This window comes from Heliangelus exortis, chromosome 6 (assembly GCF_036169615.1).
Source record: "Heliangelus exortis chromosome 6, bHelExo1.hap1, whole genome shotgun sequence".
In the NCBI taxonomy this organism is placed as follows: domain Eukaryota; kingdom Metazoa; phylum Chordata; class Aves; order Apodiformes; family Trochilidae; genus Heliangelus; species Heliangelus exortis.
In genome coordinates, this window is record NC_092427.1 from 5,602,508 (window position 1) to 5,626,748 (window position 24,241).

Genomic DNA, 24,241 nt, shown 5'->3' on the forward strand with positions numbered 1-24,241 from the left:
AGGCATGACAGGAAAGCAGCTCAACAGAACAATTTATACACTTGCTGCAATGGTTCACTGACCTGATAAAACACACAGCATCCTTCAGGGAAGAAAAAATGTTGATAAACCCAAGGCCTGGCAAGATGGGAATATAAACTGTGCCGAGCCTACACTTTACAATTCCCCTTGCTAATTATGTGCTAACAGTTGCAAAGATGAGAATAAAGTATCTATAGAGTCTCTTTCAAATGAATAGTATTGCAGACCAAAACCAGTTAGTAAATGAGAAAAAGGGTTTGCTAATGATTTCATAATCTGACAGCCCTTAGCAGAATATTCCTCAGATATATAAATGTGCACCTGCGTGTGCTTATTTTGTTTAGAGTGCTTTCATTCTTCAATATACTGAAATATTTTGCAGCTACCCAAACCTTGAACATTGTATCTCTAGAAAGAGTTTCACCACTCAAGAAACCATGGGCAAAATGAAGATTAGGAGACACAGAGGGAGAAATCCTTCAGTCCAAGGACAGTGGAGAGTCCCCTGTCCATATTGGAGTGCAAACCCTCATTGGTTTTCAAAGCATCCAGAGGTGGAAGCATCTTGCCCACCAGGTACTACCAGGCAATCTTTGGAGGTCCAGATGGAGGATCCTCCTTAATGGCAGAAAATGTTATCATCTGATGAGAGTGACACAGGAGTGCAGTATATTATACACCAACACTCAGAGAGAAGTCTCACATCTCAATAGTTTTGTCATAGAATATTAATCATTTTCCCCATTTTTTTTTCAGAACTAATATCTAAATTAGATTTATCTTCTGCTTTAATAACTCTAAAAGGCCTCATAGGTATATCAGAGAACACATCAGAATGAAGACCAGACAAAATTAGACAAACCACTGGCATTGCACTGCCATCTATAAGCCTACAATTTTCCAGACTATTTTTCCTTCTGAAATGTGTGCTATGTCATGCAAACCAACTCGTTTCTAGAGCTGTGTGGTAAGGTGAATATATTATAAACACAAACTGCCACCATACCCATCACAATTACATTTACAGATCCCTCTGTCTTCCAGTAATTTGTTCTCCTGCAGTGCGTCCCTCAGAGGTTTCTACCAGATTATTTTTATTATTCAGAAAGCTGACTTCATGAAGAAGTGTTTTGCATCTCTGACAGATACAGATGAAGTGAGAAGTAGGGATGAGCAAACCTCAAAATCATAGGTAGCTTTATATGGATAAGGATTCAAATTTTCAAAGTACCTTGCACAAAACAATTTTATTACATGACAAAAATACCATCCTCTATCTTTGGCTATAATTACTGACATTCAGGGGAACCTCACATTGAAGGTTACTCTGATAGAGCTTGGAGAGAAAGTTATTTCTTTATTTACAAATCCAAATCAACACAGATGAGGAATTTCAAAGTAAATTAAGGTCTGGAACAGCATGGGCAGAAGTAGTTACTTACTGCCCTTGGAAACAGAAGGAAGGGACAAGAAATTGCTAATGTCCCAAGCCCATAACATGATTTTCAGAGCTGTGTGCATTTGGGACCTTCACAGTAGCAGATATATTGGTACATCCATCTCACTAATGATGTGTTGAGCATCAGTTATAAGCTCTAAAGGGGAGAATGATATTTTTTACCTCGACAAGTTTCTGCTAGTGTCAGGACAGTAGAATCCAAACAATGGTGCCCTTTGTTATAAACACCCTTTTTGGTCAGTACATCCCTATTTCCTGCTTCTTTTTTTTTTTTTTTTTTTCCAAAGGATAGAAGAACATTCAGCAAGATCAAGTCTTAATTTGGAGCCTAGAAGCATCCAACCAATTGTTTCTTTGCTGCAGTCAGGATAATGTTTCATCTGAGCAGTGCTGCTGGGATGCATAATGCACCCAGGGAGATGGGGAACCTTCTTTCCAGTCAATCAATTGCACGATGCTGTTTTGGGAAACTGCTGACCTGACCTTCCAGTTTTCACCCTGGGAAAAAGATTAGCAGCAGACCTACATTTAAAGGCTGCAGACTCATGATTGTACCACTCCTAGCACAGAGCTTGTCCTCTGGTTTTAGCAATAGGTGATGTATGTTACCTATAAACAACAGAAAAGGACTAGAAGTGCCAGTTTTAACACAAACCCCACTACTTTCCCATCTACTGGTTTCATTTTTGTTCTCAGCTTGAGCCCTGTCATCTGTATTTTCCTGACAAGCCCAGTCAGTGTCATTTTTACATCTGTCCCATGCTCCGTGTCCTTACTGTGCCAGACCTCCCCAGGTACAGCTCTTGGTTTTTGAGAATGTCACACCAAATCAAGAAAGCCACCATGCAGAGAGGGGAAAAACAAACATCAGAACAACATGTACACATCATGCAAAAGCCAAAACTGCAACTGATCAAGCTTCCTGCTCCTCAGAAGAGTAGTATGTCCAAATATACACTAGAAAAAGCCGAAATAGGCACTAAACCCACAGAGAACTTAGTCCAAAACCAGCCCCAGCCAGAAATAAAATCAGTGCCTGTGGATTGCATACAAATGACAGCACAGGGATGCTTAAAGGATATGTTGAGGTATCTATCTACCAGTTGGTGTTCTTTTGGCCACATTTCTGTGTTCTTTGTCAGTAAGCTACAGCCTGATGCATTACCTTAGCTGGCCCGTACAGATGTTACTGCTTGAGGCTATTTTCTCTCTTCAGTCCAAAATGAGAACACATCCAGAAGCAGGTCAATTTTCTCAGCTTCTACCGGGTATATTAAAAAAAAAAAAAAAAAAAAAAAAAAAAAGGAAGGTTGTCTTGAAAACTACATCTTCTAATCAGCACTGCAGTGTGACGCACTGTCTCCTGAGCAGCAGCAAGGCCCAGTGTACGTGGTGCCAGATTATTTTTGATTCAAAAAGGATTAATGTGTGCAGTCTCATTGTCAGGAAAGGACATGGATGTTCAGCTGCAGCAAGGCATATTCCTGAAGCATTGCAGAGGATCCCTTTCAGCCAAGATTTTAGGAGCATGATTGAATATTGCCTCTGTTCCGACTTTAGGAGGGTGGCAGTGAAGGCTGTGCTACTTCAACAAAATTACAGGCTTTTCACTACTTATTATTACCTGCTTCTAGGCAGACAAGGTGTACTGGGGTACTTGCATCAAAATCTGGCTTAAGTTCAACTTGAAAAGTTTTTGCCTGCTGATCCACAGAAGCAGGGGGAGTCTGAAGGAAATGTCTGACTTCCGTTCATCACTGTAACACAATCAGCAGCTTCTGCTGGCTGATGTCGTGGCTCTTTCTTAGAACAAGAGATTACTCTTAAGGTGTACAGTCCAGCAAAGCATGCCCAGTGCTTAACTTTGCATTTCTGGCTTTGCAGAGCAGGGGTATTTTGCTTCATACTGGATATGTTTTAGGGGAATCATTAAACCAATGGCGAGAAGAGTAGGTAGAGGAAAACACTGGAATTGCAGTTGTCTGTTGTTGATGCTGCTTACACCAGGAGCACCTACTTCACTTTACAGACAGTATTTGAGATGCTTTCTTTTGACTGACAAAGCAGGAGGTCTGACTACCTTAAAGATATTAGGGCTGAACTATGGAGCTCCATGGAGGTTGATAAAAAGACTTGCAAGAAGCATTTCACTGGGTCAAGTCAGCCTAGAGGGGATAAGCTATGAAAAGGGTAACAGCAAATTTTAAGTGACTGTAAGGTCAAAATGCATTAAAGCCATCAAAGGGAAATAGCTGCTGCATAAAGAGAAAACTTAGGGACTTGCAAATGGCTTTCAGCACACAGAGGAATTAAGCACATTTTGTCTGTTCTGTGCAACACCTGTGTTTTATCTTAACACCTGCAGCTGCTTGTTACCTTATCAGAATCACTCCTGACCAGATATACAGCACATAATCATGTTTTGTCCTTAACCTGCATTACCACCTTCAGCATAGGCTTACTTTATCTAACGTCCCAGTTATGGAAAACAGAAGACTGTGCAAGTGCTTTCTAGTTTCAAACTGTGGCTTTACAGAACTGTGAAGCATTATAAAACTCTATTCCTCTCTTGTACATTGAATTCTGTGCTTCAGTTCTTACGGAAAAGCATGGAAATGTTGAGGATGATAGGAAGGGGAACGGGATTACTGGCACGTAATGACCACCAGCAAACTTGCACCCAGGATGTGTTGATAGCATAGGACTCTCCCTGCCCCCAGCAATGTATTCTACCAAACTAAGGGAAGGCAGGAATATGTTTACATCTGTGTCACTAGACTTAGTCCCCAAGGAAGGTGGAAAATCTGCCAAGCCACTGTTGTCCTTGGGTCAAGATGCCAGGTATTTTTCAATGGGAGGGGAAAAAAAAAAATATGAGTCTTTTCAAAGTCACCAGTGCCTGGGAGGATTAAGATAATTCGATTTGCTCTCCTAGTGTCTGATAATTTATTTAGTTTTCCTGTGAGAGGCTGTAACATTTTTGTTTGCTATTTTGAAATTGGAGCTCCTCCACAGAGGCTAAGGTGTGGGACTAGCAGGGATCCAAATGAGTTATCATCAACAAATGTTGAAGTCTGCCTGATGGGTATTGAAATACAATCGTGTTTAAGAAAGTTAAAGAAAGGGAGAACAAGTTGGAGATGCCCCTCCAGTTCAGAACAGGTTTGGTACTTCCCTTCCTTCACTTGGAACTGGGCTTCTTTGGATTTATCACCAAGGGGAGAGATGCCATAAAAATCACACAGAATCACACAGAACAATGTAAAGGAAATTCATGCTGTATTTTCAGTCATTTGTTCATTTGCAAGGCAGCTGAACAAAGAGAAAGAGATCCCAAGTTGAAAGCCAGTTTTTAACTGGCTCAGACCACGTCGGAACCTCACCTGTTGCTTAAAATTTTGCTGCAGATTGAGCTAGAACATGTTCAGTTATACACAAACTGAAAAAGAAATGTTAATTAAAAGTACACTAATTTGATGCTCTGTAATTAAAGGATTAGACTATTGTTCTACAAGTTAAAAAATCTATCAATAAAAACAACCTGGAATATCTCAAATGCAAATGTTTCAATAACATTAAAAACAAGCAAAGTATAAGGGGCAAAAAAAAGCACCTGTTGGAACAAGTGCTACTGTACTTCTAGTTACTTTTTACTTGCTTTACTTTTTAAGGGGTGGAGGAAAGACACTGTTCAGGTTTCATATGATCTCAAACTCAAATCTCTAGATTTCAGCTGTATGATTTTGGGCCAGCAGGTGAGCACTGGGGATAACACAGTCTGTGAATGTGACAAAGCATGCAGTCATTTTGTATCCAAATTTTGTAATTTGGGGTCATCTTTTCTAAATTCTGAATACACAAGCTATTTTATAATTGAAATGGGAAGTCAAATAAAACACAATGTAAAATTTTAAGACAAAAGTCCATTATTGGAGACATGAGGTGAAAAGGGGAAGAAAAAGGAAAAAGGAGAATAAAAGATTAAATTATTTCAAGTTATGGTTGCCAAAAGACTTTGAACTCATCTAGGCTTTAACTAGTGGTTGAAGCACTTTTTGATAGCTCAGCAAGAACCGTAGATCCCTGTCAGCCTTTAGTAAGCAGAGGCCAAAATTAAAGCATGGATCAAGAGAGGCAAAAAAAGAAGCGAAAAAAAAAAGGATGACAGTTTAAGGGCTTGGATCCAAGCAGCCCTTATAAGCATGGGTAAATCTGACCTGCCTGAGGGCAGGTCACTGTGCTGAGGGTCCAGGAGGACTGGCAGAGAGCAAAATGTAAATGTAGCAGCCAACTTAGAACAGCAACATAGCCCTGAAAACTGCCAGGGCAGCAGCATCTGCACTGGAGGAATGGACCAGGACAAAAAAAGCTACCAAAACAATATTTCAGTGCATATAGTGAGTCAAATCCACCTATGTGAAAATGCTTGATCATATCCAAGATCATATCTTCCATTGAATAAGTAACGCATTATTTGTGCATGTTATTTCTTAATAATAATATTTTGAGGTTCTTTGCAGGATTCCACCTCCTGCAGTAAAGCTCTGAGGGAGGAGTTGTGGGAATTTCACAGCACTGCATGTTGTGCTTCTCTATTTGTAGAGAGGACTTGAAAATCTGAATGGCTCCAGCATTAGTATTCAAGTTCTGTTCTTCCTGCTGCTGTGCCAAAAGACATCACAACCTCAAGGCTCATAGAGCTGCATTTCAGCTGTCAGCCCCCTCGGCGCCTGTAGGAACAAGCAGCCTGCTCCCAGCAGCCACCCAATTCCACAAGCAGGGAAGACTGATGCCAGCAAGGAGCCACTGGGAAATCCCATTATTCCCACGAAGCTCTAAACACTGGAGAAGCCCATTTGACACAAGTGTGCTCTTAAAGCTTCATTGCTGGACTCCTCCAGGTTTGAGGCTCATAGCCCAGTCCAACCCCTTGCCATGGAACAGAGCTTTGCCAATGGCTACAGGTACCTTTTTACAGATATAAAAGGCAAATCATTCCCAGTCCCATCACAGCAGCACCATGGTTCTAAACCACGTTGCCTTGGTGGGTCCTTCCTGCACTTAATGCAGCAGGCAAAGAGAAAGAGGATGCAGATGTCAGAGCAGTGAGATTTTACTCTTGGGTTTTGTGAAACAACACTATTGATAAATACAGGGCTTAATTTGAGACACAAAAGTTAGTAATTCTAATGAAATAGAGTTCTAATGAAATTAACCATCATCTGCTTTCTTATTTATAGGAAGGAATAAAATAAAAAGGTAAGTCCTTTAACAAATAATGGTGTGGGAAATAGATCTATGTAGTCTTTAAGCTTCGTTGAATGCAAAAATATTCCCAAAATTATGTGAGACCAATCTGTCCTTTTAAAGGCTTTTCTTATCCAAATGAACATCTGAGAACATCTTGTCCCATCAGGAAATAAAAGCTCTACCAAGTATTCAGTCTGTCCACAGCTGCCTCAGAAAACTTTTTATTTGGTTTTCAGAGAATCTGTGCAATCAGTGCCTCTCTAGTTTCTCTGGTGAGGCAGCTCTCACTGGGATTCCCCTGAAGAGCTTCCAGATTAAGTGTAGCATTTTTTTCCAGAAGGATTTATGGGACCTATCAAGCCCCTGTGTTTCAGCTTCTCAAATCCAAGTGACTTTTCTGGTTTTTAATTACAACCTGTTGAACCCTTGGGAAATGAGTAAGTCTCCAGGAAAGCCTTCCCTCATTTCCCAGCTCCCATGTTCTTCCTTCTTCATCTACCTGCAGGTGTCTGTGACCCCATGTGCATGAATGGAGGGAAATGTGTTCACCCCAACATCTGTGACTGCCCCTCTGGCTGGAGAGGAAGGCACTGTAATAAACGTAAGCACCTCTACTGCTCATCAAACAGATTATAAATATTACTTAGTCAGTTACTTATTGATGACTGTCAGCATCAATTGTAATCTTCTTTTAATATTAAAAAACAATGTAGTGAATGGAATCTGTTTTGCTACTTCAGCAGTTTCCAGAAAAAAAACAACTTTTAAGTGCAGGTAATAGGAAATGCTCAAAACATTCCATGCTTGCAAAGGAAACAAAGCTGTGTAGGGGAGCCCTGGTTCTGCTTTATGCAGCTGTCTGTTAGGCATCTTGTTGTGAAAATTTGTTTTTATAGTACAAAACTTGAAGCATTGATTTTATGTTTTGTTAAATTTTCTTATACTTTACAGAGAAATGCCATATATTTAAAAATACAGAACTAGTTAAAGCCTGCCATAAAGCCCTCCAGGGGCTTTATACTCTCAAGGTCACTAGATGCATTTTGGTGCATAATTTGGAAAATGATGTGTTCTTACTCTGTAACTGTACCAGATCTGACTATAGTTACATTAAAATGTAATTAAAAACCTCTCACCCTGAAATATTTTCAAGGAATACTTTTCCTTACATGGCTATTCATTACCATGATGTTCACAGAGAAACTGAATAAATTTATAATCAAGATGACATACTGTATGTAAAGCAGAATAAAATATTGGATTTTTACCCTTTGGATCCTGACAGTAAATATGATTTTAGAACCAGTTTTTTTAAATTTTAATACGAATAATTTATTCAGAAATTCTGAAGCAAGTCTGTGTCTCTCACATATATACACCAACATGTATGTTTGGTGCTTCAGAATCTCTAAAGAAATAATATATGCAATAAAGGTATCAGACTTTACTGTAAGAATCTGTTGATTTATAACATGGAACACATAATATGTATATAACACATGGAGAGTATTTGTGGCTGATGTTGAGCTGAGCATTATAAAGAGCAAAGGTACCAGTAGATGGTCATCAGGGAGAAATTTCTTAAGCAAATGTAAGAGACTACTGAACACTGATTATCTGATGAATATAACTTTAGAAATGAGACACATGAAACAAAACCTAGCAGGTCACTCTTTCAGACAGATCTTAAACATCCAGATATGTCATGTACCTCTTCTCACTTGTTTCATGTCAATCTGTGCAGCTGTTTGCCTGCAAAAATGTCTGAATGGTGGAGAATGTGTAGGTCCAAACATCTGTGAGTGCTCGCAAGGATGGACAGGGATGCTGTGCCAGATCCGTAAGTCCTGCTTTAATTTCTGCAGTTCTGAAACCATGCACATTGTACCAGAGATTTTTGCACTTTAGATTTTCTAGTAGATGTATTTTGTGTTAGTTTTACAGTTGGACTCAGTGATCTTAAAAAATCTTAAAAGATGATCCTGTGATTCTAGTACATGTAAAAGTCAACCATAACATGATTAGCACCCAAATTCTGCCTCATGTTTATCAGAATTGTCCTATGCTGCCAGTAAAACTGTGACTTTCAAAGACATTTCTGGACTCAACATCAGTATGAGAAAGACCTGACTCATCTTTTACTTATGGACTCTGACTCAACCTGTCAGACAGAATTAGTAGTCTTCACATTTGATAATTCGAAATACAAGAGAAAAGGAAAGGGGAAAAAAAAAAGAGAAAGAAAAAAAAAAAGGGAAAAAAAAAGGGAAAAAAAGAAAAAAAAAAAAAAGGAAAAATGAAAAAAAGAGAAAAAAGTAAAGAAAAAAAAAAGGAAAAAAATAGAAAAAGAGATGGCATGAAGCACAGAAAGCAATTCTATGGATCTGCAAACCAAAGAGCCTTTCCCTGTAGAAGCTACTTGTCCAGCCTGTCCATCCAGTATGGATGTGTGGTGGGACTGGATGACCTGGAATAGGAGGAGACCTCTTATTGCTCCTTTTGAGCAGGGTCTCTTCATTTTGTGTATGTTATTAGCTTTACAGTAAAAGGGCATGAGGAAAATATCAAGACATTGTCCCCTTTAAAGGGTAATCTTTCTTTCCCCTCACACTTACAGAGCATAATTACTTATGGAAATCTTTTGTTAGCTAAATCCCAGTGGCTGTGTAATTGTTTCTTTGTGCCAGCTGTCTTCTAGTTTGAACATGGTAATGTTTAAAGTTATTTAATAGATGATGACATATTCTTGACTCAGTTTATTAAATAAAAAAATAAGTTGTGTTTCTTTCTATGAAAGTCAGCCTTACCATGATTAACAATTTTTCCTGCCCTATACAGGCACATATCCCAAGGCAATATTTTGTATAGCTATCTAACCTTTGCTCCAAAACTTTGCTCCAAATCCATTCACTCACTCTGGTTTTACTGTTCCTTCGCTGTAGTGGGCAATTAAATCAGGTTTTGGTCCAAAAGGAGCTGGATGAAACTCCTAGATCCCAGAGCAAATGCAAATAACCACCAAGTGGTTGGAATTTCTGGGTTTTTAAGTTGAAAGAGAGAAGGCTATTGTCAGACAGCAGATGGCAAGGTCTTAGAATGTTGCTCCAGGGTAATCACGGTGAGGCAGGAAAGAAGCAAGGGAATAAAAAAGTCTTCATCCTCACAGATGTTTGGTACACTTTTGCAAAGGAATGTAACCCCTGGAAGAAAGCCTGATTTAGTGTGTTTATGGGAGGCTACTCACCCAAATCCAGAACTCAATGAAAAAAACTAATTTTTCTGTCTAAACCTAAAAAGCCTTCTGAGTGTGTCCCTTGCCTTCCCCTCACAGCCAGCAGCAGCCAAGAGGACTGAAACCAACCTCTGGCTCCATCTTTTTGCTCCTCTCCTGTTCCTTTGGCTTCTTTCCCATTGCCCAGCACTACAGGAGCAGTGAGTAGTAGTGGAAGCAGTGAGTTTCTGGTGAGGAGGTGCTGGGTTTGTCATATACTACTCCCTTCTGCAAAACTGCTTTGTCATATTAAAGTTCCCTGAGGTTTCCCTGGGCTCAACATCCCCTTCTTGCATGGATGCATCTGTCCAAGTTCAACAAGGCTGAACACAGCCTTGATTTGCACCACTGTAACAACAGCCTTTGGCTGGTAACCTTAACAAGAGGGTGAAATATCCACATTATAAAATAAGAAAGTAGTAGCAACATATGAGTAGCACTATTTGAATATTATTTCATGGGCTATATTAATTTATTCCATTAAAAATTATATAAATCATGATATAGTATTATTTTATATGAAAATGTATTATTATATCTAGTAATTATCTTTTTCGTATTATCCATCTAAATGTTTTTTCCATTTCATAATTCCAAAACTCCATCTCACTCTACACACAGTTCCAGATAACTTTTCCACTGTCCAGAAGCAATTAGGGCTGGATTGCCTCTCTGGGGCTTTTTCAGAGGGAGGAGGAGGTTAAATAACCCCAACTTCATTCTTTGTTGTCAGCCCATGAATTCAGGCAGCTGCCCTTATCAGAATGGCAGAGATGGAAAGGGAGATACAAGTTTCCTCTAGATACTGAACCTCATTTTTAATTTATTTACTTCCTAACACACATCCAGTGGGCTGACTAAATCCAAGGATCTAAGGAGACTTCCATTACTATTTTCTAAATATTTCTGAGAGGGAAAACATGCTTCAGTTCTCTCTGCTGAGGCAGGTAGCCAGAGCAGGCCACTAAACCAACAAAAGAGGCAATGGATAAATACTGAAAATTCATCTTGGTCAGCTACTTTTGATTTACCTTTAATAAGAAGTCCCAGCTCCCCTTCACGAGGGCATTTTCTCAGTTTGGAAGCAGCAGTAGATACAGCCTTCCCAATAAAATATTTTCTAAAGTTTCTCTTCATTCTTCTGTAAAACCAGAAAAAGCAAAACATAACACTCTCTACCTTTAGGTCCTTGAAAACTGATTTAAACACAAGTGCAAATACTGATGCCTCTTTCACTGGGAAAATAGGGCACAGATCTCAGTCAAAAGTGATAGTCCAAAATGCTTCAACCTTCCAGCAGACAATGCCAATGACAGCAACCTAGAGCAGATTTTCAGCTGTTGCAATGCAGATTGGCAATGTCTAAGTCAGAATAGCTAAAGTATTTGAAGAATGTCTCAGAGAGCTAGACAAGACTGTCTTGTCAGCCTAAGGAGCTTATTTCTAATCTGGAACAGGTCTGCTACATTTTGGAGATGAAATCATATGAGCAAAAATTTTGCTTCTCTTGTAGTGATGTGCAGGGAAATTGCATCTCCATGTCATGCAGTGAATTAAGAATTTCTTAATGCTACATCAGTCCCCATCACAGGGACATCCCAGAGACACCTCTGCAGGCTGTTTTTTCTTCCAGTTTCCCCAACCTCTGGCTGCAACAGAACTGCAGAACTTTGCAAGAGTGAAAGTAGAGGTTATTAGGAGACATTTGTAACCAATAAAACACAGCAGTCCCCTATCAGACTGGAAATAAAGAGGTCAGCCAGAGAATAGTTTTCTTTCCCACTCATCTGTAACTGAACACAATAACTTCTGAAAGAGAATCGATAAAGTAGGTCATTTGTCCCAACAAATAAGGTGCATATTGAGATACACACATTATCCTGGATAAATACCTTTGACTTTGATGGTAATACTTCAAGGGATAACAGTCATGTTTCAGACTGGATTGCAAATGTAGGGAAATTACCTTTCAGAAGGCCAGGTTAAAAACTGTCATTAGAAATATTCAGCATGTCCCAGCTACAGAAACCAGCAGCTGTACAGGTCAGGAACCTCCCCTTAGAGGCCTTTTTATTTGTCTGACTCTGCTTTTAGCTTTCACAACAGTGACACAGATACTCCAAAATTTCCCCCTCTGAAAGCACAGCATCAGTATTTCAGGACCACCATGTTTTCCTCAGGGATTTCCTTCCCATTCCATATTAGACATCCAACCTAAAGCTCTGTGGCTTCCCCCGGACCCCTGCCCTGTGAACTCACACCCCTCTTCCTTGAGCAGTGAAATCTGCTCACTGTGACAGATACAGCCAAAACACACCCCAAAAAGTCATAAGGCTTCTGGCTAGGGATATAAGTCTTCTTTAAGGCTCTGGATACAGGATCAAGGTATAATACTAATAATTAATTACAAAGTATAAGAAGGTTATAGTTGTGAAGGATCTTCATCATTAAAATTCATGCTGCTATCTTCTGTTCTAATATTATTGAACCCATACTGGCTCCTCATTGCCCTTCAGAATATCTTCTCTTTATTTGCATGTTATAAGTGTCAAGCTTACAGCCTTATAATTTCCTCAACATTCTTCCTTGTTCTCTCTCTGCCTTTAACAACATCTTAGACAGGCTTTCTTCTAGCTTTCCTATGTAACCCTTTCAAATCTTAAAAAGAGAAAAATCTTAAAGAAGAATGTAGTTTTCATGCAAATCATAGCTCTGTTCTTCCAACACCCAGGGATAAATCTCTTTCTGTAAGGGGCATTTATTGATTATAATTTTAACATAAGCTTAGCTTATAAATGACTTTCTTTACTGAATCTGTACAGGATAATGCATAAATAGCCTGTGTCGTTTTTAGTGTTTAGTGGCTTATCACCCTTTGTAAATACATTTATGAAATATTCATTTGAACTTCAGCTACATTATTATCCTCTATGATTTCAATTCCAATTTTCTTCCAAAATGTTTTTAGCTTTTCTCCTAACTGAGCTCTTGTTTTTCTGAGCACTCCAACAGGTAGCAGTGGGTGGAGAGGGAGAGACAGGCAGGTAGCAAAGGATTAAAAGGGAGGAAAGCTTTTTTCTTTCTCTTCTTTGTTTGCATCAGCTGCAAATCAAAGAAACCACAGATGGATCAGAAGTCTGGTACCTTATCTAATGCCTGTTCTTCTGCCCATGCATACCAGTACAGCCCTAGCTGCTATAGGGACCTCCAGAAGCCTCCTCCTCTCTGTCCTATACCCGTTCTTATTTTATCAACTACCAAGATGAAAGGAGATCCAACTTCCATTGGTCCCCAGCCCAAGTTTGTTACAGATGGATGATATTTATATCATACACAGATGTCTGTAGCAGTAATAACACACACAGTCCTCCCTCTTCTAGTTTTCTGCTCAGTGTAACTAAACTGCTGTGGGCACCAGGAGCCCTTTCTGCTGACACCATGCTCCCAATTGGAGACATTTTGGTTCACCTGAAGGAAACTCAGGTTTTTCCAGTTATCAGTCTGAGTTCTTTCAAAGTTCATGGTGAGGTGGCACTTGGCAGATGATGAGCACACTGTTCCAGCTTGAGCATGGTTCATTCCTCCTCTGCCCCATCTGCACCCCGCATCCAAACTTGGGCCTCCCCCTCTCAGAAGAAGGAAAAATTTGAGGTTTGCAGCTGCCCATTCTGGGTCTTAATGAGTGTTCTGCAACAGACCCTAACAAAACCTTGCTTCATAAAAACTTATTTTAACAAAACAGCACTTTTGTCTATTCAAGATAGCAGGAATTTATCAACTAGCTCTTCTACTAGGAGGGCAAGTTGCTCACTCCAGGTCACTGGGATGCTACAGCAGATCCCCACCTGCCACAGCTGGAAAAAGGACCACCTAAAGGTCACCAGGATGTCCAGGTCTCTGTGGGCTCCTGTTCTGGCCATGCTATGGGTCAGTAGTTTTGACCCAACATGAACCCTCCCTGTCTGACTGTACTCAGAAGCAGTTTGCCAAACAAATTCTAGAATTTGTTCCTTTATCTCCTGAGTTTGTTGAAACTGATTTTCTGTGAAAAAGCCCTCATAGGGATATATTAAACTCTTTCAAATCTGATGGAACGTTGATAAAGGAGATGGTAGTGGAACATAGGTATGTATTTACTTTATTTTTAGATCTATCCTAACAGTGCATGGTTTGCAGCATCCCATATGTCTCTGTCACAGAAGAAAATATAAGATTCCACTTGTTGATCCACATCTGACCAGTTTCAAGACATTTATTTGGACTGCCTGTAACTAGGGTACAATATTCTGATGATATTTATAGGAGCTTTAACTCCTGAGATCTAATTAAAAGACTATGACATGTGTGTTCTTCTTGAACTGGCACCCTATGAATTGGCTGTTCCCTTTCCTCTGTGCCAAAACAGTGTCATAATGATACAGATTGCTAATGAGGTTGGGAAACTGGCTGAAATTTGAATAATTCAGTTGACTGTCTTTTTTCTTTCTTGAAAACAAAGAACACAGATTCTCTTATTAGCAAAATGTCTGGAAATGGGTGGGACTCTAAAGGACACTGGTACTCAAGTTGAAAAAGTTTTTCTGATTCCTTTTTATACGGAATAAGTAGATCTTTGCTGGTTCTCTGGAGCTATAAAATTCCATGCTCTTATGCCCTGGTTTCCAGGTTTGTCAAGAGTGCAGTTCATCAAATTCTCCCTTTTATTTACTGTGATACAGTCACCTTTATGAGGACATATTTAATGTATCTTTTCATCTTCAGTAAAGAATGAATCTTTTAACAGCTGGTATTTCAATTGTAACAAAAGAAAGTAAATTTTGTCACAAATGTGACCAAAACACCAATGCCCAGAATTTATCCTGGCTTTCAAAATTATGTCTTGCACAGATCATTTTCCAGCTGAGCCAAAGCTATTTCTTTGGCACAGTCTTATCTTTCCCCACTATTTGGGAGAAAAGGAAAAAATAAAGAAAATTGTAAACGTAACAGACACATAGGCATGAAAAAGCCTATGTCAAACCATCTGAAATGCTGCAGTTTTTTTATTGTGGTTCTCTCCACCATATGAAACTACAGAATCATAATATATTTTGTCATAACATTTTCAAAACTATCTAAATAGTCCATTTCTAATTACAAGACTTAGAATAAGTGTATAGCTGTATCTTTCATTTGTTGCATTTTGTGAGCAAAAATGTCTATTTGGAAGCAGATGCATACGACCAAATATCTGTGCTTACAGAAATGGCTATACTGGTTCAGCATGTGAGAAGAAGGTGAAGTCCAAAACAATTGAATCAGATGGTAAGGGCAAAAATAAATAAATGTAAGCAAAATAGTTTACAGGAAAATGGATTCAAGTCTTGTTAATCCTAAGAGATGTAATTAAGGTTTTAAAATAGCTTAAAGGGACTTTCATGACTGCTCAGCTGCCAGACTAACCCTGTATCCTGGTTCTATACAAAATCCTCCCCTAAGGAACAGTTTAATACCTGAAATTAAAAACCCACAAAAGTTTTGTCAATTCTGGTAGATAGGGTCATCCTTCACACAATGCTCCTGTCCAAACCCACAGATCATGTAAGCAACAAACCCTGGAGAAAAATATTTGGTGCAGTCCAGCCTAAGCCTGAAAGCTTTTCTGAATTGCAAGGGCAACCTGTTCCTCCCCAGCAGATGCCCCTCCACTTGCTTTTCACCCTCCTGCCTTCCTACCTTTGCCTCTTGTTTGCAATGAGAAATCCCAGCCCTTGCTCCCAGGAGGTCTGTGAGCAGCAATCACTTTTGTTCATTCCCACTCCACCCCAGTGCCCAATGCCCACAGACAGCCTGCTTCATCTGACTCAGCTTGGCCTCAAAAACTTCACTAAATGTCACTGCAGACCTAGCCAAAAATTAGCAAAACAGCAAAAAAAAAAAAAAAAATTCTTACGGCCAGAGAGGGATCCACCTTGCTTCTCCAAGTCACTTAAAAGGGTCTTCCCAAGGTGGACTCTCCTAGCACATGTTAGAACTTTCTACCCAGTGGATTCTCCTGCCTGTGCTCAGACAGAGCTGATGGCTCTAAATCTTCTTTGCCCTCCAGGGTGAATAATGACCCAAACTTGCAGCATCTCTCCTGGTCCCTATCTTGCTGCCATAGCTGGTTCTGTTGCATTTGGAAGAAACAATAATTTCCTCCTTCTTGGCAATGACCAAAGCAAACTGAAGACCAGTGGATGCACATCTCCTCCTTTTGCATGAATTTGAGAAGCAGTGAGTGGGGCAAATATTAAGCTCACCCCTCAAAAATTCCCACCCAGTAAGCCATGTCCAGCTACCAGAATGGTCTGCAAGATTACAACATGTCTGACAGCTGGGCTTGCCCTGACCACCACAGGAGTTCACATCCTTGAGCTCACTTTATCCCCCTGCATTACCACTAAGACCAAACCTTATTTTCTCTCTTGCCTGTGGTGCCTTAAGAGTGTATGTGTCACATGGAATTCTCCCTTCTGTTTTGAGTGCTGTTTTACTCCGTATCTTGTACCTCTTGTTTCTCAGAGATTCTTCTCCCTTTCAGAGCCACAAATACCCAAATCTTTTTACATGTTTGACATTGCTGAGGGCCACGTTTTTAAGCCATGGTCATTTCCTGTAACTCCAACACTGTGACACTCAGATGTCCTGACAGGCCCAATCTCCAGCTTTCAAACAGCCAGGTTGCCCTGTCAGTTATCTGCACTGAAAGGCCAGGGGCAAAAATCAACATATTTTTATTGGAATTACATAATACATTAAGGGAAAGCATGGAAATCTGTTCAGATGGGCACTTTATTCTATTAATGATAATTAGATTTTCATATTAGAAATAAATTTCAGTATGGATTTTCTTAACAAGTACATTCTCATACCAATTTACAGCTCCTACATCAATACTGAAATGCAGCTGATTTAGATGAGTAACTAATTTTCTGTATATAAAATGTCTATTAAACAGGTTGGCTCTAGCCTAGGAAAATATGGTAGACATTTTCTCAAGTAATTAACTGAAGTTGTTCAAATGGAAGCAGCAATATGGCAAGATAAACTGGAATTACTGTTTGCAAGTGTTTATATGCAGATTTTCTCAAGGTAGCTCAAGAATTGCCCTTTTTGATACAGCAGACAAAGATTACCAAGATGTCTTCAGAGTGTTATTCTAGTTGAGAAAGTGGGAAGCATGGTATTTGTCATCTCACAAATGAAGTGGAACTTTGTTGCACTTAACAGAAAATATTAAAAAAAAAAAAAAAAAAAGCGTCTTTGTTTTTCACATGAATAAATTATTACACAATAAATCAGTCCTGAAAGAAAAAGAGTAGAGAAAGATTTTCCATATTATGTACAGCCAAAATGCCGAGCTATCAATGATACATGCAAACAAATGGGTCTCTCTAGCAATGATTCAGCTCATATTTTTTGGCTGTTTGAAGTATTCTTCAGTTTCACAGCTTATTCTGCAGAAACACTGATTGGCTGCACTGATATGAATGTGCATTGCTTTGATGTGAAGAAGGAAAAATACTGAATTAAAGAGAATTAACAGATTTCCTTCAATTCAGAAGCCTTGCTGAAAGCTAGAACCAAGGTAGAAATTAAAATTATAGACTTAATGGTGTTGAGTTGAAATTACATGGTTTATATTACATGACAGCAAATGAGCTAACCCACCAAAAGACCAAAATTATGAGAGATATTAAACTTCAAATCTCACTTACTGGCATATGTTACTGTAAATCATAAATATAGGAATTCATACCCATTTTACTGTAGAAAAGTTGGGGTGATTGGCCTCCCAGATTTATCAGCCTGAATCAGGTACAAGACAAATTTTATCAACTTCTCCAAACCAGTCAGTCATGGAAATATCACAATTTCTCTAAGAAATTTGTTGAAGTATTTAACTACATTATTAGAGCAGTTTTGTTTTTTCTAACATTGAACAGAAACCCAATCTGTTGCAAGTAAAACTGATGCTTCTTGGCGCGACCTCAGCACAGAGAAAAGATTCTGCAGCACTTGCACAGTAACAACAGGGACATTGTGGGAGTCAGAGTCTCCCCTGCCTTATTTTCTCTCATTTTCCTAAGTTCAGCCAACCAAATTTCAAATCCTCTTCTCTAAGATGACTCCAGTTTCTCTGTCTCCTTCCTGACTGAGTGCCAGCACCAGCTGGTGCCAAGCAGCTGCCTCCCCACATGGCACCTGAGTCTCTGGTTAATAAGTTGACAGCCAGAGATTTATATTTTTCTGTAAGAAAAACCTGCTCAGTCTTTCCCACAGCACTGGTGCCTTATCACTTATTTGCCATTTGGCATTGGTACAGTTGACTCTTCCTTTCTAAGTGCCCTGTTTATTGTCTTCACTTAATTCTGTCTCAGGGATTTCAAGCTGTTTCCCCCATTTGTCAAGAAGATTTTGAATTCTGAGCTGCAAGTGTGGCAGTGTTCAAAAATATCACATATTGTCCAGGACTTTGATGCCAGTTGTGGACAGCAGAAAAGCCAGGCTCTTTGAGCGCCCATCTTGACAACAGATTATTGATAAAATTAGTCTTTGCTAATTTTTTCTTGAACAGGCCTTACTCCTTACTTATTTCATGTGGATCATCCTTGCTGACACAGCTGAGCCATGTCAGAACTCTCCCAAAAGTGGAAAATGTATCTGCTCCTGGTGGGTGCTCACCTTGTCATGTGTGGGGAATTTATATGTTGATTGCTTAATAATTTCTGTTAGCTTTTTCCAGATAACAACTTAGTTTGAATGTTTGGGTGTCGTTCCCTTGGTTTTCCTATTTTTTCGTATTTAAAGATATTCACTATGTTTCTTAAGACTATTCAGAGGGAGTTTTCAAAGCAAATCACTGCTGCTTTAGAAAATGCATGTATAAAAGAGACTCAGGTAAACCTTATGAAGTCCTGTTGACCTGGATAAGCTGTTTCATGTAAAAAGCTCCTCTTATGCACTAAGACTTTCCATATGATGAGTTAACACACAGTAGGTAGCATGCCATAAATTCAAATCCCACTTAATTGCCCTATCATTCAACCTTGTAAACAGTCCTGAAATCTGACTTCTGACATCTAACAGTCAGCTCCTTCCCTACACTCCATTGTATTCCTGTTCCTTTGTTATTTCAGATCATGTTAAACCTTTTGGTCACATTTAATTTTTCCATGAAGGAAAGGCATGGAGCACATCAGCCTGACCCTTGTCACCTGCAATCTTCTCCTTGTTAGATTTACCACTGTATTTGGCTATGGGAGTTAAAACTCATTCTTTTCTCTGTTTCTGTTATGAATCTTCAAATAATGGGAACAACACATTAGCACTGGCATGTAAAAAATGTCAAAACCCCTGGATTAATCTGGAGTGAAGCAGCCCCCTTCCCAAACCTCAGCAGCAGCTGCCAAGGGATGCTCAAAGTGACTCCCCCTGGAGTTAACTGAATCACCCCAAACTCCCTTTCCTGAGGAATGAGGTGCAAGGTTTTGTCTCTTGCCCAGGATAGGAGACTGGTTTCCTCCTTTAATCTTAATTTCTGCTCTTCAATTTAGTTTCACCAAATTAGAGTGAAAAGTTCATTTTCAGCATCTTTTTTTTTTTCACAGTATAGACTGAAAACATTGAAGAGTTAGGTACAGGGAGCTGGGGGAGAAAAAAAAAAGGTCTCACTGCAGAACTCCTTTTTCTTTTCATTTCCTCCACAAACTAAATAATAATAGTGTCTGGAATCTGGTTTTGCCAGTGCATTTGGAAAAGCTGGATGGCCCATATTTGTTTGATCAAGTTATTCCCCTTTCTCTGCTGCAATCTTTGATATAGTTCCCCTTTGTGCAGTTAAGATTCTTCAATCTTGACTTAAGGACCAATATCTATTTTCCCAAATTATTCATCATTGTAGCCCTATTTCTCACACTTAAATTGCCAAGTGATTTGCCATTCATTTCTGACACTTTGGGTTTGTTTTGGACTTCTGCTAACTCAAGCCTGCCAATAGCACTCCTCAGAAGGCTAATGAACTTGCTAGAATAGCAACCACTCTCTTAGAAACCTTTTGCATATCTTTAATTTGTATTGACTCTTGGAGAGATCCAGATAATTCAGGGAGTCTCATGGCAGGCACGAAGACAAATGCTCCTGCTGACTTCTACATTCAAAACAGTCATTAGAGCCCATTTGTTCAGGGCTGGGAAGGTTGAGCCAAACAACCCAGACTGAACAGATCTCTTTTCCAGTGGAACCACAGTGAAAAACTTTGGTGCGAATCCCAAAATAAAGACAATCACTGCATCATCCCTACAACAGGGAGGTTTCCAGAAAGTTGAAACTGATGCTGTATCTGTTGTCCTATCTGATACCATCAAGCTTTTCCTGTTGTTTTGTTGTTGGTTTTTTTTTCCTTTCTAAATGGATTAAGGTAATAGCATTAATTAAGCCAACAGAGTTAATTTGAGCTAAACAATGTTATCTAGTTAGATATAAATGGTACATACATTATGGTACATTATATGGATATAAATGGTACATACACTACAAGCTATCATGATGGTGTATTTTCCCAATAACAGTTTAAATATTGATGTGCTAAACCTCCCTGTCTGCTGAATATTTATTCTAAGGCATAAAGGTACTGAGAAGCATCACTTGTAACAGAAAATCACAATTAAGGCAAACCTTATATCAGATGTTTTTACCACTGGAGTTTGCCAGTAAGTCTAACAGCAACAGGCAATGAATTCCCTGTGAATGAGCCCAGGGTCTGCCTTCTAAAGGTCAAACATCCTACTGACTTCTGTACAGCCTGAAAATGCAAGATGTTTCCAATAAACAATTCCTCCTATTAGATAGCCCTGTGCTGCACTTAGTGACCTTAACATCACTATTACTTTGTTCATTTATACAGTAAGAGGCATTACAAACCATGGTGCTCAAGTTATGCAAGTTGTATTCTTCATCAGTGAATATACAAGCCAGGCATCTGTGGGGCTTTAGGAAAAGCTGGCATAGCTATTTGTAACATCTGTAATAAATAACTGGAAAGAATATGAGTTTAAAAAGGGAAAGTCAGGTATAAGCAATATTGAGCTACACCTCTGTGTCTGTCTGTTGGCCTGCTTTTTACAAGGGAATGTGGTTAATGATATTTAATGATTCTATGATTACATTGATTAACATTAATGATTCTATGATTAGATAGATATATTTTTTCCCCACACAAATATGTATACATCTAAAATCTCTATATATTTTTTTTTGTTTAAATGTGTTTATAGCTATATGGAAACATGCAATGCAACACAGACAGGCACATGTATTTTTATTTTACTCCAAGAAATATATATCACTCTTCCAGTTATTACACACACTTTTTCCCATGTAAAATCCAATTTTTACTCCAATGAAATCTAGATTGATGTCTAAATCCTAAAGGACAATCATAAAAATATGTTCTTTTCATATTAAAAATAAATGTACTATTCACAAATAAGCAACTGCTACCTGGCCACATTACTATCAGAAACTAATGGAAGGTATTTTAAAGTCAAACAGGGAAGTAAAATTTGGATAAATGATACTAATATCAAGGTTAACCTGTCATATCAAATACAGATAAGATTAAGGAGCACCTTTCTTCTTGTCCTGAATAACAAATTAATATCACCATCTTTATGTGCTTTGTAATACAAGTTTCTATAAAACTGCCCTTCAAAATGGGTCTTTAAATCTATGTGCTAGCATAAAGTAAAGCTTTTCATATCATCTATTATCTTGTTTTGGGATAAAAGGAAGTTCACTCATGTATTTAAACCAAGATGATATTCATGGACAACTTCTGTATGAAAATGGGGTAAGTGCCCTGAAAAGCTTTCAGGCAAGAGGCCAACAATCTCCATGCATTCTATAGAAGTGGCAGTGATTTTTTTTTTTTTTTTAAGGCACAGCTGCTTCAGATGAAAGAAATTGAATTCTAGCTCCATAACTGTCAAAAGGCACAGCAAATAATAGAGCCTAAGCTGAACCATTTCAGCACTATAGCTATTTTCCTGTTGGAGTGATGAGCAGAAATCAACCTTAGATGATATCACTTTATGTGCATGCTTGGGTAACAGTTCAATTCATCATTTCACTGCTTAATCCCTTTCAATAACATGTTCTTCATTCCCTGGTTAATAAAAACTTTGGTTACCTGAGTTAGAATCATGAAAAAAGTACCAATTGGGATTTTGCTGTAATTACATGAAAATTCCAAAGAAAACACAGTAGCTACAATAATCATTTGAACACTTGCACACCATATTTCTTACATGATGTCACAGGCTTGAGCCTGTTTCTTCTACAGTCCCGTAAGCAGCTGAATCCTCATTTCTTTTTTGCAGCTCCCAATAGGATGAAGATAATATAACAGCAGGACAATGAAGAAAATCATTTGGGTATTGATAATCTGGCATGGAGTACGTTTTTCATTTGGGAAGATATGTGAAAAAATTGCTACTTCTCTCCCTTTTATCTTCACATAATCACACAGAAGAATCAGATTTTAAAAACCCTTTTTATACACCAATAAACCTACACTTCTTTTCAAACCTGCCTATGGAAAGGCTCAAATTCATGACCTTTGCCTGCAGTGGCACTATCACTATGACTGCTCCTGACCACAGTAAGATTCTAGAATGGTACCAACAATTTTATAAAGAATTTTAATTCCATGTTACTCTGCTTTCATTAAAAGTGGAAGGTAGAGACAAATGTCCTCGTTTCTTCTTTTCTTTTAAAAACAGGTATGTTCACCCACAGTCTAGAGAAAAGTGAATAATTAAGATCCTGCTTCTACTGAGAAAATTCGGTGACTACCAAGGGAAAGACCTCAACAATATTTAACTAAGAGCAGCTCCAGTCTGTAGTGTTTTTCCACTGAGGAACTGTTAAAGCCAAATGCTTTAGTTTTCTAACTTGTTAATGTGTCAGCATTTATTTGTGGAGGCACCAATATCAATGCAATACCTGGAGAAATGTTGGATTTTAGTTGCCTCTACCCCTGAGTTCTCCTCTGTGCCCTCTGTAATGGCTTTATTTGGCTCCTGGGTGAATCAGGAGTTGAGATGCTAAGGACACACAAGGTCTTCAGTAGCCAAACAGACTTAATCCCTGGAAGCATTTTAGAAAACTTGATTTCTACTTATACAATATGGTTTAGGAAAATGCTGGGACATCTAGATGGTCTCAGATATCTGCCTTTTAATCTGAAAATTCAGACTTACAGAAATTACCAGTTGGCTCACCTACCAAAAAATGAGCTGCATGTTTCATCCTGGGCAGCTCTTCTGATGTGGAGTGGGATGGAGCAGTGGCTGGAAAGCTGGGGGGAGGAGGATGAAGTGAGAGGAAGGGAAGAAGGAAACCACTTATAAGTTCAGTTGGAAAAAGAGTTTTAAGCTGTCACCCTGGACTACTCTCAGGTTCAGTAAGATAAAGTCTGAATGCTCTGGGCATTCATGCTCCTTTCCTTTGGTTTGCTGGAAGATTCAGAGCAACTCTAGACCAAAAATCTTGAAGCCTTGATGGAGAAATACAGAAATTTGGAGATTTCCTCACTCTTCCAGAGGTAACTTAGGGGAAGAGTGATATAAGTTAGTTTTTCATTGAAACTTCAGGCCTGCAACAGTGACTAGATGTAAGATTTGATCTGACCCTTGCTGTCAATTAATAAGAGTAAAAAATACTGACTGTGAGACCCTTGAGTAGTGCAAATGAAGTGTTTAAAAAAACTTGGAAAAACTGTCAGCACTATGACTCACAGAAACATTCCTATTCCCTTTTCCCCATTTCCTAATAGCAGCATTTTTTCTCCAGATGTAACTAATATAGCAAAATGCTTTTAAATGTATCCAATCTGTTTTCCAATAAATGACTATTCTCTATTTTTGAACTTTTGTGTTTCATTTTATGCTGTGAACGGCTCCAATGTAAGTAATATCCCAACTGCAAAAGATTAGACAAATCAGATTCCACTTGCCACTCCTTGCAAGTTTCTTACTAAACAAACCCTTAGAAAAAGCTCCAGACATCAGAAATACTTGCTATATTCTGCCAATATATTCTGATCTAGATCCCAGTTAGTAATGCTAATATGAAGTTAAGCTTTTAGCATTCACTTTAACTGTTCCAGGAAGACATTAATACTAAAACAGAACATTGGCACCAGATGAGTATCTACA

The 24,241-nt window shown here is 38.8% G+C and overlaps 1 protein-coding gene across 1 annotated transcript in view; it reads left to right on the forward strand.

Annotated features, from left to right (window-relative positions):
* The window catches only part of LOC139797375 (von Willebrand factor D and EGF domain-containing protein-like), a 182,774-nt gene extending 158,822 nt beyond the window's left edge, over nt 1–23,952 (forward strand). The window contains exons 26-28 of the mRNA XM_071746450.1: nt 7,236–7,331; nt 8,475–8,570; nt 22,403–23,952. Coding sequence (XP_071602551.1) covers nt 7,236–7,331; nt 8,475–8,570; nt 22,403–22,428 — 218 coding nt within the window. The 3' untranslated portion in view covers nt 22,429–23,952. The remainder of the gene's footprint in view (nt 1–7,235; nt 7,332–8,474; nt 8,571–22,402) is intronic.
* Nucleotides 23,953–24,241: the final 289 nt, after the last annotated feature.